Source organism: Mustela nivalis, assembly GCF_964662115.1.
Source record: "Mustela nivalis genome assembly, chromosome: 14".
NCBI classification, from domain to species: Eukaryota; Metazoa; Chordata; class Mammalia; order Carnivora; family Mustelidae; genus Mustela; species Mustela nivalis.
In genome coordinates, this window is record NC_139033.1 from 3,340,471 (window position 1) to 3,353,829 (window position 13,359).

Here is a 13,359-nt window from a genome sequence, read left to right on the forward strand (position 1 = left end):
TGCTAGTCAACACAGTACTAGAAGTCCTGGTGTCAGCAGTCAGACCACAAAGAGAAAGAAAAGGCATAAAGAAGAAGTAAAACTCTCACTCTTTGGAGATGATATGATACTTTCTGTGGCAAACCCAAAAGACTGCACTCCAAAACTACTAGAACTCATAAAGGAATTCAATAAAGTGTCTGGATATAAAATCAACTCACAGAAATCAGTTGCATTTCTATACACCAACAACAAGACAGAAGAAAGAGAAATTATGGAGGTGATCCCATTTACAATTGCACCCAAAGCCATAAGATACCTAGGAATAAACCTAACCAAAGAGGCAAAGAATCTCTACTCAGAAAACTATAAAGTACTCATGAAAGAAATTGCAGCAGACACAAAGAAATGGAAAAACATTCCATGCTCATGAATTGGAAGAAAAAATATTGTGAAAATGTGTATGCCATCTAAAGCAATCTACACATTTAATGCAAACCCTATCAAAAACTATCAAATTTTTTTCAAAGAAAAAGAACAAATAATCCTAAAAAGAACAAATAATCCTAAAATTTATATGTAACCAGAAATGATCATGAATACCCAGAGGAATGTTGAAAAAGAAACCCAAAGTTGTGGCATCACTATCAGAATAACATCAGACCTGTCCACAGAAACCTGGCAAGCCAGAAAAGGCTGGCAAGATGTATTCAGGGCACTGAATGAGAAGAACATGCAGCCAAGACTACTTTATCCAGCAAGAATGACATTCAAAATGGATGGAGAGATAAAGAGCTTCCAAGACCGGCAAGCTTTAAAAGAGAATGTGACCACCAAATCGGCACTACAAGAAATATTAAGGAGGGTTCTATAAAAGAGGAAAAATCCCAAGAATATCATTGAACAGAAATTTATGGACACAATCTATAGAAACAAAGACTTCACAGGTAACACGATGTCAAAAAAAACATATCTCTCAATAATCACTCTCCACATGAATGGCCTAAACATGCCCATAAAATGGCATGGGAATGCAGATTGGCTAAAACAATAGGACGCATCCATATGTTGTCTCCAGGAGATCCATTTTGAACCTAAGGATACAACCAGACTGAAAGTGAAGGGGTGGAGAAGAATTTTTCATGCCAATGGGCCTCAATAGAAGGCTGGGGTAGGCATTCTCATATCAGATAAATTAGATTTTAAACTAAAGACTGTAAACAGAGATACAGAAGGACACTACATAATTCTTAAAGGGTCTATCCACCAAAAAGATCTAACAATTGTAAATATGTATGCCCCCAATATGGGAGCACCAATTACCTAAGAAAACTATTAATCAGGATAAAGAGACATATTTGATATGAATACATTAGTAGTGGGGGATCTTAACACTCCACTCTCAGTAACAGACAGATCATCCAAGCAGAAAATCAATAAAGAAACAAGAGCATTGAGTGACACATTGGACAAGATGGACCTCATAGATGTATACAGAACATTCCACCCTGAAACAACAGAAAACTCATTCTTCTCGAGTGCACATGGAACCTTCTCCAGAATAGACCACATACAGGGTTACAAATCAGAGTTTAATGATACCAAAAGATTGAGATTATTCCCTGCATATTCTCAGATTACAATGCCTTGAAACTGGAGCTCAACCACAAGGAAAAGTTTGAAAGGAATTCAAACACCTGGAAGCTAAAGGCCACCTTGCTTAAGAATGCTTGGATCAACCAGGAAATCAAAGGGGAACTTAAACAATTCACGGAAACCAATGAGAATGAAGACACTTCAGTCCAAAACCTATGGGAAACAGCAAAGGCGGTCCTAAGGGGAAGATACATAGCCATCCAAGCCTCCCTCAACCAAATGGAAAAATCCAGAATACACCAGCTGTCTGTACATCTTAAATAACTGGAGAATCAACACCAAATTAAGCCAACTCCACACACAAGGAGGGAAATCATCAAGATTAGAGCAGAGATCAATAGATAGAAACTACAAATACAGTGGAACTCATCAATGAAACTAGAAGCTGCTTTTTGAAAGAATTAATAAGATCGATAAACCATTGGCCAAACTAATCCAAAAGAAAAGAGAGAAGGCCGAAATTAATAAATATCAATGAAAAGGGAAAGATCACAACTAACACTCAGGAAATAGAAACAATCATCAGAAATTATTATCAACAGTTACATGCCAATAAATTAAGAAGCCTAGATGAAATGGATGCATTCCTGGAAAACTATAAACTTCCAAAACTGAATCAGGAAGAAACTGATGACCTGAATAGACTTGATATCTAGTAATGAGATTGAAACAGTGATTAAAAACCCCCCAAAAAACAAGAGCCCGGGACCTGACAGATTCCCTGGGGATTTCTACCAAACTTTCAAAGAAGAAATAATACCTATCCTCCTGAAGCTGTTTCAAATAATTGAAGCAAAAGAAAATTTCCAAACTCCTTTTATGAAGCCAGCATTACCTGATTCCCAAACCAGGCAAAGGCCTCACCAAAAAGGAGAATTTCAGACCAATATCCCTGATGAATATGGATGCTATGATTCTCAACAAGATCCTAGCAAATAGGATCCAATAGTACATTAAAAAGATTGTCCACTATGACCAGGTGGGACTTAACCCTGGGTTGCAAGTGTGGTTCAACATTCGCAAATCAATCAATGTGATAGAGCAGATCAATAATAGAAGAGAGAAGAACCACATGGTCCTCTAAATTGATGCAGAAAAAGCATTTGACAAAATCTAGCATTTGTTCCTGATTAAAATGCTTCAAAGTATGGGGATAGAGGGAACATTCCACAACTTCATAAAATCCATCCATGAAAAACTCAGAGTGAATATCATCCTTAATGGTAAAAAGCTGACAGCCTTCCCTTTCAGATCAGGAACACAACAAGGATGCCCACTCTCACCACTCTTGTTCAATATAGTATTAGAAGTCCTAGCAACAGCAATCAGACAACAGAGAGAAATAAAAGGTATTCAAATTGGCAATGAAGAAGTCCAACTCTCTCTCTTCGCAGGTGACATGATACTTTATATGGAAAACCCAAAAGACTCCACCCACAAACTACTACAAATCATACAACAATTCAGTAATGTGGCAGGATACAAAGTCAATGTACAGAAATCTGTTGCTTTCTTATACACTAACAATGAAAGTACAGAAAGGGAAATTAGAGAATCAATTCCATTTACTATAGCACCAAGAAACATAAGATACCTGGGAATAAACCTAACCAGAGAGGTAAAGGTTCTGTACTCGAGAAACTACAGAACACTCATGAAAGAAATTGAAGAAGACTCAAACAGATGCAAGACCATTTCATGCTCATGGATCAGAAGAATAAACATTGTTAAAATGTCTACAGTGCCTAGAGCAATCTATACTTTCAATGCCATTCTGATCAAAATTCCACTGGCATTTTTCAAAGAGCTGGAGCAAACAATCCTAAAATTTGTATGGAATCAGAAGAGACCCTGAATTGCTAAGGAAATGTTGAAAAAGAAACACAAAACAGGGGGCTTCACATTGCCTGATTTACCACAAAGCTGTGATCACCGAGACAGCTTGGTACTGGCATAAAATCAGACACATAGGCCAGTGGAACAGAGTAGAGAGCTCAGTTATGGACCCTCAACTCTATGGTCAAATAATCTTTGATAAAGCAGGAAAAAATATACAGTGGAAAAAAGACAGTCTCTTCAATCAATGGTGCTGGGAAAATTGGACAGCTATATGTAGAAGAGTGAAACTTCACCATTCTCTTACACCATACACAAAGATAAACTCGAAATGAGTAAAAGACCTCAACGTGAGACAGGAACCCATCAGAATCATAGAGGAGAACACAGGCAGAAACCTCTTCGACCTTAGCCACAGAAACTTCTTTCTAGAAACATTGCCAAAGGCAAGGGAGACGAGGGCAAAAATGAGCTATTGGGATTTCATCAAGATCAAAAGCTTTTGCACAGCAAAGAAAACAGTCAACAAAATGAAAAGACAACTGACAGAATGGGAGAAGATATTCAGAAAAGACATATCAGATAAAGGGCTAGTACCCCAAATCTATAAAGAACTTGCCAAAATCAATACCCAAAGAACAAATAACCCAATCAAGAAATGGGCAGAGAACATGAACAGACATTTCTGCAAAGAAGACATCCAGATGGCCAACAGACACATGAAAAAGTGTTCAACGTGACTGGGCATCAGGGAAGTACAAAACAAAACCACAGTGAGATACCACCTCACACCAGTCAAATGACTAAAATTAACAAGTCAGGAAATGACAGATGGCTGGCGAGGATGCAGAGAAAGGGGAACCCTCCTACACTGTTGGTGGGAATGCCAGCTGGTGCAATCACTCTGGAAAACAGCATGGAAGTTCCTCAAAAAGTTGAAAATATGGCTACCCTACAAGCCAGCAATTGCACTACTGGGTATTTACCCTAAACATACAAACATAGTTATCCAAAGGGACACGTGCACCCGAATGTTTATAGCAGCAATGTCCGCAATAGCCAAACTATGTAAAGAACCTAGATGTCCATCAACAGATGAATGGATAAAGAAGATGTGGTATATATATACAATGTAGTACTATAAAGCCATCAAAAGAAGTGAAATCTTGCCATTTATGATGATGTGGATGGAACTAGAGGGTATTATGCCTAGCAAAATAAGTCAATCAGAGAAAGACAACTATCATATGATCTCCCTGATATGAGGAAGTGGAGATGCAATATGGGGGCTTTGGGGGTAGGAAAAAAATAAATGAAACAAGATGGTATCAGGAGGGAGACAAACCATAGGAGACTTTTAATGTCACAAAACAAACTGAGGGTGGCTGGGGGGAGAGATTAGGGAGAGGGTGGTGGCATTATGGACATTGGGGAGGGTATGTGCTATGGTGAGTGCTGTGAAGTGTGTAATCCTGATGATTCACATACCTGTACCCCTGGGGCTAATAATATATTATGTGTTTATAAAAAAAAATTAAAAAAAAAAAAAGAAATGGGCAGAGGGCACGAATAGACATTTCTGCAAAGAAGACATCCAGATGGCCAACAGACACATGAAAAAGTGTTCGGCGTGACTGGGCATCAGGGAAATACAAATCAAAACCACAGTAAGATGCCACCTCACACCAGTCAGAATGGCTAAAGTTAACAAGTCAGGAAATGACAGATGTCGGAGAGGATGCAGAGAAAGGGGAACCCTCCTGCACTGTTGGTGGGAATGCAAGCTGGTGCAGCCACTCTGGAAAACAGCATGGACGTTCCTCAAAAAGTTGAAAATAGAGCTACTCTATGACCCAGAAATTGCACAACTGGGTATTTACCCTAAAGATACAAATGTAGTGATCTGAAGGGGTATGCACACCCAAATGTTTATAGCAGCAATGTCCACAATAGCCAAACTCTGGAAAGAACCTAGATGTCCATCAACAGTTGAATGGATAAAGAAGATGTGATATGTATATATGTGTGTACACACACACACACACACACACACACACACACACACACAGGAATACTATGCAGCCATCAAAGGAAATGAAGTCTTGCCATTTGAAGCAACGTGGATGGAACTAGAGTGTATTATGCGGAGCAAAATAAGTCAATCAGCGAAAGACAATTATCATATGATCTCATTGATATGGGGAATTTGAGAGGCAGAGTGGAGTATTTGGGGGATAAGGAAGGACAAAATTAAACAAGATGGGATTGAGTGGGAGACAAACCAGAAGAGGCTCTTAATCTCAAAAAACAAACTGTGGGTGGCTAGGGGGAGGGGAGTGTGGAGTGGGGGCTGGGTTATGGACATTGGGGAGGGTATGTGCTATGCTGAGTGCTGTGAAGTGTGTAAGCCTGATGATTCACAGACCAGTACCCCTGGGGTAAATAATACATTATATGTTAATAAAAACAATTAATTAAAAAAAAACCTATACAGTGCCAATGTCAATCGTTGCTGACTCCATGCAAGGCACTTTGGTGGTTTGGGGTTTTCTATGAAGCACACTGGAAAGAAGAAAAATGAAAATGGTGAGGTAAATATAAATGATATTTTGGGGTTCTTTTTTGTTTGTTTGTTTTTTTAAGGAGGCTCGTGCCCAGTGTGGAGCCCAAGTCAGAGCTTGAACTCACAACTATGAGATCAACACCTGGGTTGATATCAAGACATGGTCTTTTAACCAACTGAGTCACCCAGGCTCCCCTAAATTCATGTGTTTTTAATTCAATATCCTCCAAATATGAAGATTTCCACATGTGACACATGAAAGGTGACCACCTTTCAAGGGCTCAAGAGCCTCTCAGACCTGGTTGCTGCCACATTGGACAGTGCCTCTGGAGATCATTTCCATCAGGGAATGCTACTGGACAGTGCTTCTCAGGATATCCCAGCCTATACTGCACTTTGATTTATGAACATCCTGAAATAAGCCACTTCTTCAGACTGAGTACTGAGAAGCACATCTGTGCCTGGGATTCCCAACCCCAGTGAGTCAGTGTGTGAGGAAATTCCATACACGTTGCCAGGCACGGATGGTAGTGGCTCAGTAACAGTTTACTCAACAATATCTAAATTCTCCATCTTGCTCTCTCTTTAGCCACCCTCTTGAGAATGTGAGAAACCAATGAACAGAATGAATGACTATCAATCATTTTAATTAATTAAAATAAATTAATTTAGGGATCTCCTCTCCTCCCCTTGTAACCTGGCCTCCAGGCGCTTACACAGCAATGAGGCTGACATTGGAGTTTTCTATCTCTCCCTGTATTCACACTCTGTCAATGCCTCTTTAGTCCGATAGTATTTTTACTCAACTAAAGTACATAATAGAATATTGTACCCAGAAATAATAGCTTCCCAGTTCTCTGGGACACATGCATTGGCTTCCAGTTGTCCCCAGGGAGGATTTTGGACCCAGGGGACTCTTGGTAATGACTTAGTACATGGGAGGTTGCCAACTGTGGGGATGGGTGTTACTGGCATTTGGTGGGTAGAGACCAGAGATGCTACTCAGCATTCTACAAGGCACCCTGAAGCTCCCCACAAGAGTTGCCTTGTCCCAAAGGACAACCCAGAGGTTGAGAAGCCCTGTCTTAAGCCATGTCTGTTAAGTCCCTTTAAGCAAAATGGGGATTCCTAGGGATGCCTGGGTGGCACAATCAGTCGGGCATCTGACTCTTGGTTTCATCTCAGGTCATGGTCATGGGGTCCTGGGATTGAGTCCCTGTTTGAGATTCACTCTCCCTCTCTCTCTGCCCCTCCCACTTATGCTCTCTCTCTCTCTCTCTCTCAAAGATACATGTAAATCATTTCTTTTAAAAAAGAAAGAAAAATGGGGATTCCTACTGATGTCTTTTAATCCAATATTAAAGGGTTGATATCTATGTATATGGAATTAGTCATAGACCCCACTGGTGTAAGGATATATACACATTTTTTTAGAAGATATACACAATTTTTTAAAGTAGAAAATACTGTTTTGAGAAGTGTTCTCTCAAAGCTCACTCTGTGGACCCAGTCATTTCTCCCCAACTATTTTTCTCCATGACACAAAGATGTACTTCCAAGCATTGTTAGACAAACTGGAACATGCCCCAAACCACCTGAAATTGGACAATAGCCTTTCCTTTTTGAAAAATTTGCAAGAGAGTATAATAGAAACGAGACATTGAAAATTGCAGTAGAATATCCTGCATCTTTTATCCAAACTGAAATTCATATTCACAGACACATTAGCATTCATCAGCCATGTCCCACAATTTTTCACCCCCTGCTAATGCTAATAAAATGTATGATTTTTTCTTCTGGGGGTGGCTGAAAAAAGTGTGAACCCACAGCCTTTACAGCCTGCTAGAAGGGTGTGTGCCTTGAAATCAAATACCACCACCATTTCCCCATGTTGCATCTGATGAGTTTCATATGTGCTTTCTTTCGTTCACCACAAGTTTGGAAATGTTTGAAACTGTAAAAGAATAATGAGAATTATAGACTTGACTTCTGAGATGGGAAATTACGAATAATTTTTATATCATCTTCTCATTTCCCCTTCTTCTTTTTTTTTAAAGATTTTATTTATTTATTTGACAGAGAGAGATCACAAGTAGGCAAACAGGTAGGCAGAGAGAGAGAGAGAGGAAGAAGCAGGCTCCCTGCTGAGCAGAGAGCCCGATGCGCGACTAGATCCCAGGACCCTGAGATCATGACCTGAGCCAAAGGCAGTGGCTTAACCCACTGAGCCACCCTGGTGCCCCTCATTTCCCCTTCTTGATGCTGCACCACAACTCAAGAAATGGCTTTTGTTTTATTCTTTGCATAAGATACAATCAAGTTTTCTCCCTTCAATTATGTTATATTGTTTTATAATACTCCTAGATAAGCAGGAGAGTGTAGGGAGCATGAAAATCAGGAGATAATAAAAGGTAAATATGACTGACTTCAAGATTTAAAGTAAACTATACATCAATCTAATAAAACTATTTGTTATCTACTTTTTACTGGATATTCCTTGTAGTTGATATCCAAAATCAAGACCACAGACCAAGCTCTCTCTTAAATTTGTCTCATTCAAAATAATGTAAGACCACACCCATTCAAAAACATAGTAACTGATTCTATTAGAAGTGCTTATAAGTTGGGTCACTTGGGTGGCTCATTTGGTTGAGGGTTGGAGTCTCAGTTTTAGCTCAGGTCATGATCTCAGGGTCCTGGGATGCAGCCCTCTGTAGCTCCACACTCAGCAAGGAGTCTGCTCCTATCTCTCTTTTCTCTCCCTCTCTCCCTTTGCTCCTCTCCTGCTTGTGCATCCTCTCATTCTAAAATAAACAAATAAAATCTTTAAAAAGGGGGGGGGGCGCCTGGGTGGCTCAGTGGGTTAAAACCTCTGCCTTCGGCTTGGGTCATGATCTCCGGGTCCTGGAATCAAGCCCCACATCGGGCTCTCTGCTCAGCAGGGAGATTGGTTCCTTCTCTCTCTCTCTGCCTACTTGTGATCTCTATCTGTCAAATAAATAAATAAAATCTTTTTTAAAAAGAGAGAGAGAGAAGAAAGAAGCAGCAGCATTTATAAATTGTCCTGGGATAGCAACATGAAGAAATGATTTGTCTTGGGAACAAATGTAAGGTTCCTACAGGTATAATTAAGGAATAATTAAGGGGAGATTGGATTTAGCTGAGTTTGCCGTGTCATTAAGGATTCATGGGTCACCTGGGTAGCTCAGGCACTTATATGTCTGACCCTCGATTTCAACTCAGGTCATGCTCTCCGGGTCATGAGATGGAGCCCTTGCATGTAGCTACTCCTTGGGCTGGAGTCTCCTTAAGATTCTCTCTCTCCCTCTTCCTTTGCCCCTCTCCTCCCTAAAAAGAGGATAAAGAAAGAAGGAAGGCTGAACATTTACCTATGAGTTTAAACTGCACTAATTTTTAATAGTCTTGTGAGCAGCAAGGGGTGAAGACAACCCTAGTTATCAAGAGAGGGCGATGTTTAACTGTCTTGTGAGCACTTGCAGACTCAGATGGGTCCTTGCCCTCTGGTGGGCATTTCAGAGAGCAGAACAGATGAAGTTAGACTGAGTAGGGACAGGGAAGAGGGAAGAGCTTGCATAGTCTGTGACATAGCTCCACCTAGGGGCCAGATGCATTTACGACTGCTCCATTCACCAAAAGTTCCAGTGTCTGCCAGTCACTTGAGAACTAAAATCCATCAGAGCTTTTTATATTTGAGGAATAAAGGCCAAAATGAGTGAGGCACAGCAACAATATCCTCTCAAATATCACCGAGGGTTCCTTAATAAGAATATTTAAAATAGGTATAATTTATAAAATGTTGATCTGAACCTCCCGTGTCTTGATTCTCAAATATATTTTAAAATCGCTTCGTGGTTTTGATACGCCTGTATTTTTATATTTAACTGTGAAGCAAAATGTGATAGCAATAAGGGGTTTCCTCTTTCTAGTCACCAAGTGGCAATAAAATCAACGTGAAGCATCTATCTCATAGGATGGGAACGAAGCAGAGCCAAATGCCATCCCCCTTGGCTTGGTTCTTCATGATTCCTTAGCAAATAGGTGGTATGGCCATCACCCTGGCCCACATACTCTAAATAGTTGAGCTAAAGTGAAAGAGAACTTATATAGATATTAGTGAAGGGTGAGTATTGCTTAGTAAAGCTGAGGTTTTAATCTTAAGAAAATATTAGTGAAATTGAAATGGGAATTTTACCTTCTGTAGTGTGGTTTTCAAGATGAAGCATGAATTTTTTCCAAATATGTATGGAGGAATACATATGGAGAAATATTGATGAAGTCAAATACACATGTCTGAGTTTGTCTAAAAGATGAGAAAAATTTATAATTAGTGGCCTCAGGCAATTCTTGAGATTTGTAAATATTCAAATTCAACTTTCTTGAAAGTGTAGCACCATGTTAAATTTTGATTCAATGTTGAATAAAAACATTTTTGGCCACCTTTCTGTCATCAGTAAATTGATTCTCTCCTAGAACTAACTTAAAATGAATCAAATTCAAGAGGCAAATGCTGGTATGGTAGAGTGGAAAGAGATCCCTTTAACAGAGATCCCATCCAGATCGATCTCACTCCAGAACCAAGTCACCTTCAGAGGGAGTAGGAGACCAGAGAAGACTCTCATAGAGGACCCATCCAATCTTGTGAAACTTTTTTTTTTTTTTTTTTTACTTCTCAGGGTTCTGCAAAAAGCAAATATGAGAAAGCATATTACAGGGAATAAAGTATTTTCCTAATACAGCAAGTGTTTTGGAGGCCAACTCAATTCCAAACAGCGTCTGCACCTAGAGACACTGCATACACTCAGGGTCTCTGCTCTAGGAGCTGTGGGCAGAACTAGATTTTCAATACCCACACTGAAGAGAGGACCAAGTCTTTCTATTCCTTAACCAGATCATAGCTCAGACTGCTCTACGAGATGCTGCACTGAGTTTCCCCACTGACTGATTCCACCCCTCAGTGGCTGCTGTGGTTCTGAGTTACGGCCAGGTGGGACCAGTTCCCCAAGTTGGAGACTCTCAGGAGTTGAGTCTGGCAATGCCTGGAAGAAATCTAATGTGTCCCACCTACGTCAGCAACAAATTTTCTAGTAGCCACGTCACACACAGTAAAAGGAAATGAGTAAAAATAATTATAATTGGAAAAATGGTATCCCTTCCACATGTATTTATGTCAATGAGAATTGTTTCAGAGATCTCAATAAGATAATTTCACTTCTTCCTTCTTCTAGTTTCAGAATCCAGTGTGCATTTTACCCTCAGAGTACATCTCAACTCAGAGGAGCTGAACTCCAGGTGCTCGATGGCCACAGGTGGTCGGTGGCTATAGTATTGGACACCCATGATCTGGTTCACTGCACCAGCTCAGGTCAAGGCTGATTGACCAACCAAGCTTTTTATTCTCATTAGTATCTCAAATATCAGAAGTTCGGGGCCAAGAGTCATTTATCTTTATATTGTGTGTCATTTCCTAGGAGAGGGATGACATGTAGTAGCTACATAACATGTATAGACATGCAAGTAGAGAAGATTAAGAACCCAAGCACTCATGGTCATTTCAGTCATTGGGAAACTCCAGTCTACAAGTTTTTCCACAGAGAGTGGGTCTGGCTGAACATTTTAAAGAAGGAAGTAGATGTCTCATCTGCCTGGGTCATCTTGAGAAACCCATGTAACTAAAGTGTGTTTATGTCTGCGGCCATAAGTCCACCAATTCATGGCAGAAGGACCCCCATGGGGAAGGTTTGTTGTGTCTGTTCTGCTCTGTGGTGCCTCAGAAGAGTGAGATCAAGACAAGTGTTCAGCTTGGGGAGCTGGTGTCCAGATCAGGAACCTGGAGCCCTGACAGGAATTAGTCTCCACTTTAACTCAGGATGCAAAGTTCCAGGGTGAGGCCACTATCCTGTCCTGGGTTCTGTGACACCTGTCCGGGGACAAGAGGAAGGAATTGGCCCCTGCGAAGTGAGATGCTGAAACACAGCATCCAATCAAACCTTACTGTGCAGAAACTTTGCTGCGCACAAGGAAAGCTTTAGCACCGCCCCAGGGGAAGGCAGGCAAGCTCCTCTGGATGCAAAGCTGCCACTGGGGAAATTCATGTAAGTAACTGCAGGAGAAAAAGCCCAAGTCCCACCTTCTGGGCCCTGTGAGGAGCCAGAGGTCTGAAAACAGAGACCAAGAGTGGTGACCCTGCCCCCCACCCCTCATGCAATACAACCCATCATGACATCTGCCCCGGCACAGTGACCAGAGACCTGAAATGCCCCCTTCCCTTGCTCATATTCCTTCTTCTCCCTAACATGCCATCAAACCCTGCCTATGGCTTTCAGTTAAAAGACAATCAGTATGCTTCACATAGAATCACTAATTTGGGGAGTACCCGGCTGGTTCAGATGGTTAAACACCTGCTTTTGGCTTAGGTGGTGATCTCCAGGTCTTGGGATCAGGCTCCCAGCTCAGCAATGACTCTGCTTCTCTGTATCCCTCGGCCTCTCCCCCTGTTTGTGCTCGCTCTGTCCCTGTCTCTCTATCTTTCTCAAATGAATAAGTAAAACAGAAGTCTTAAAAAATAATAATTTCATGGCTTTAGTATATTCCAGCAAGGTAAGTGACAGAAAACACTGCTTCTTAACATATAATACAACTTATATTTGTTTTATTTACAAAAGTAGAATGTGAAATGTACACAATTTTTTAAAAGATTTTATTTATTTCACAGAGAGAGAGCACAAGCAGGGGGAACAGCAGGCAGAGGGAAAGGGAGTGGCAGTATCCCTGTAGAATCCGACTCTGGGCTCAACACGACTCTCAACCCCAGGACCCTGGGATCATGACCTGAGCTGAAGGCAGATGCTTAACTGACTGAGCCAACCAGGTGTCCCTGAATTGTGCACAATTTCTAATCCTAACTCCTTAACATATTCCAAATTAGCACTGAATTCAATTTCCTTCAAATTCTAGTGTTTTGTTTGGTTTCCCTGTATGTATGAAAAATCTATAGAACCTGAGAAACGGTGCCATGAGGTAAGCCTGGCCGTCGATGGGTCTCCCCAGAGGCTGAGGGAACCCCAGGGCTCGGGCCTCTCCCAGCTGGGGTTGGATGTTGCCTTGTTGCCAACTTGAGCTCAGGCTGCCATGTGCCCTCCGGGATGGGTGGTGGGGCCAGCAGAGCCACCCTGCTGGCATGGGAGGGACCCCCAGGGCCTCTGTCCTCCTCACTTTACTCGGGAGCCTGAGCTCCCGCATTATTTCCCCACATGGATTGGCTGAGCTGCTCCCTGTTCACCTTGAGAGGGCCACACACGACTGGT

General features: G+C 41.2%; 1 protein-coding gene across 1 annotated transcript in view; it reads left to right on the forward strand.

Annotated features, from left to right (window-relative positions):
* The window catches only part of LOC309847621 (uncharacterized protein), a gene marked incomplete at both ends in the record, with an annotated part of 65,535 nt that extends 54,107 nt beyond the window's left edge, over positions 1-11,428 (forward strand). The window contains one exon of the mRNA XM_082698180.1: positions 11,287-11,428. Coding sequence (XP_082554306.1) covers positions 11,287-11,428 — 142 coding nt within the window. The remainder of the gene's footprint in view (positions 1-11,286) is intronic.
* Between the last annotated feature and the right edge of the window lie 1,931 nt (positions 11,429-13,359).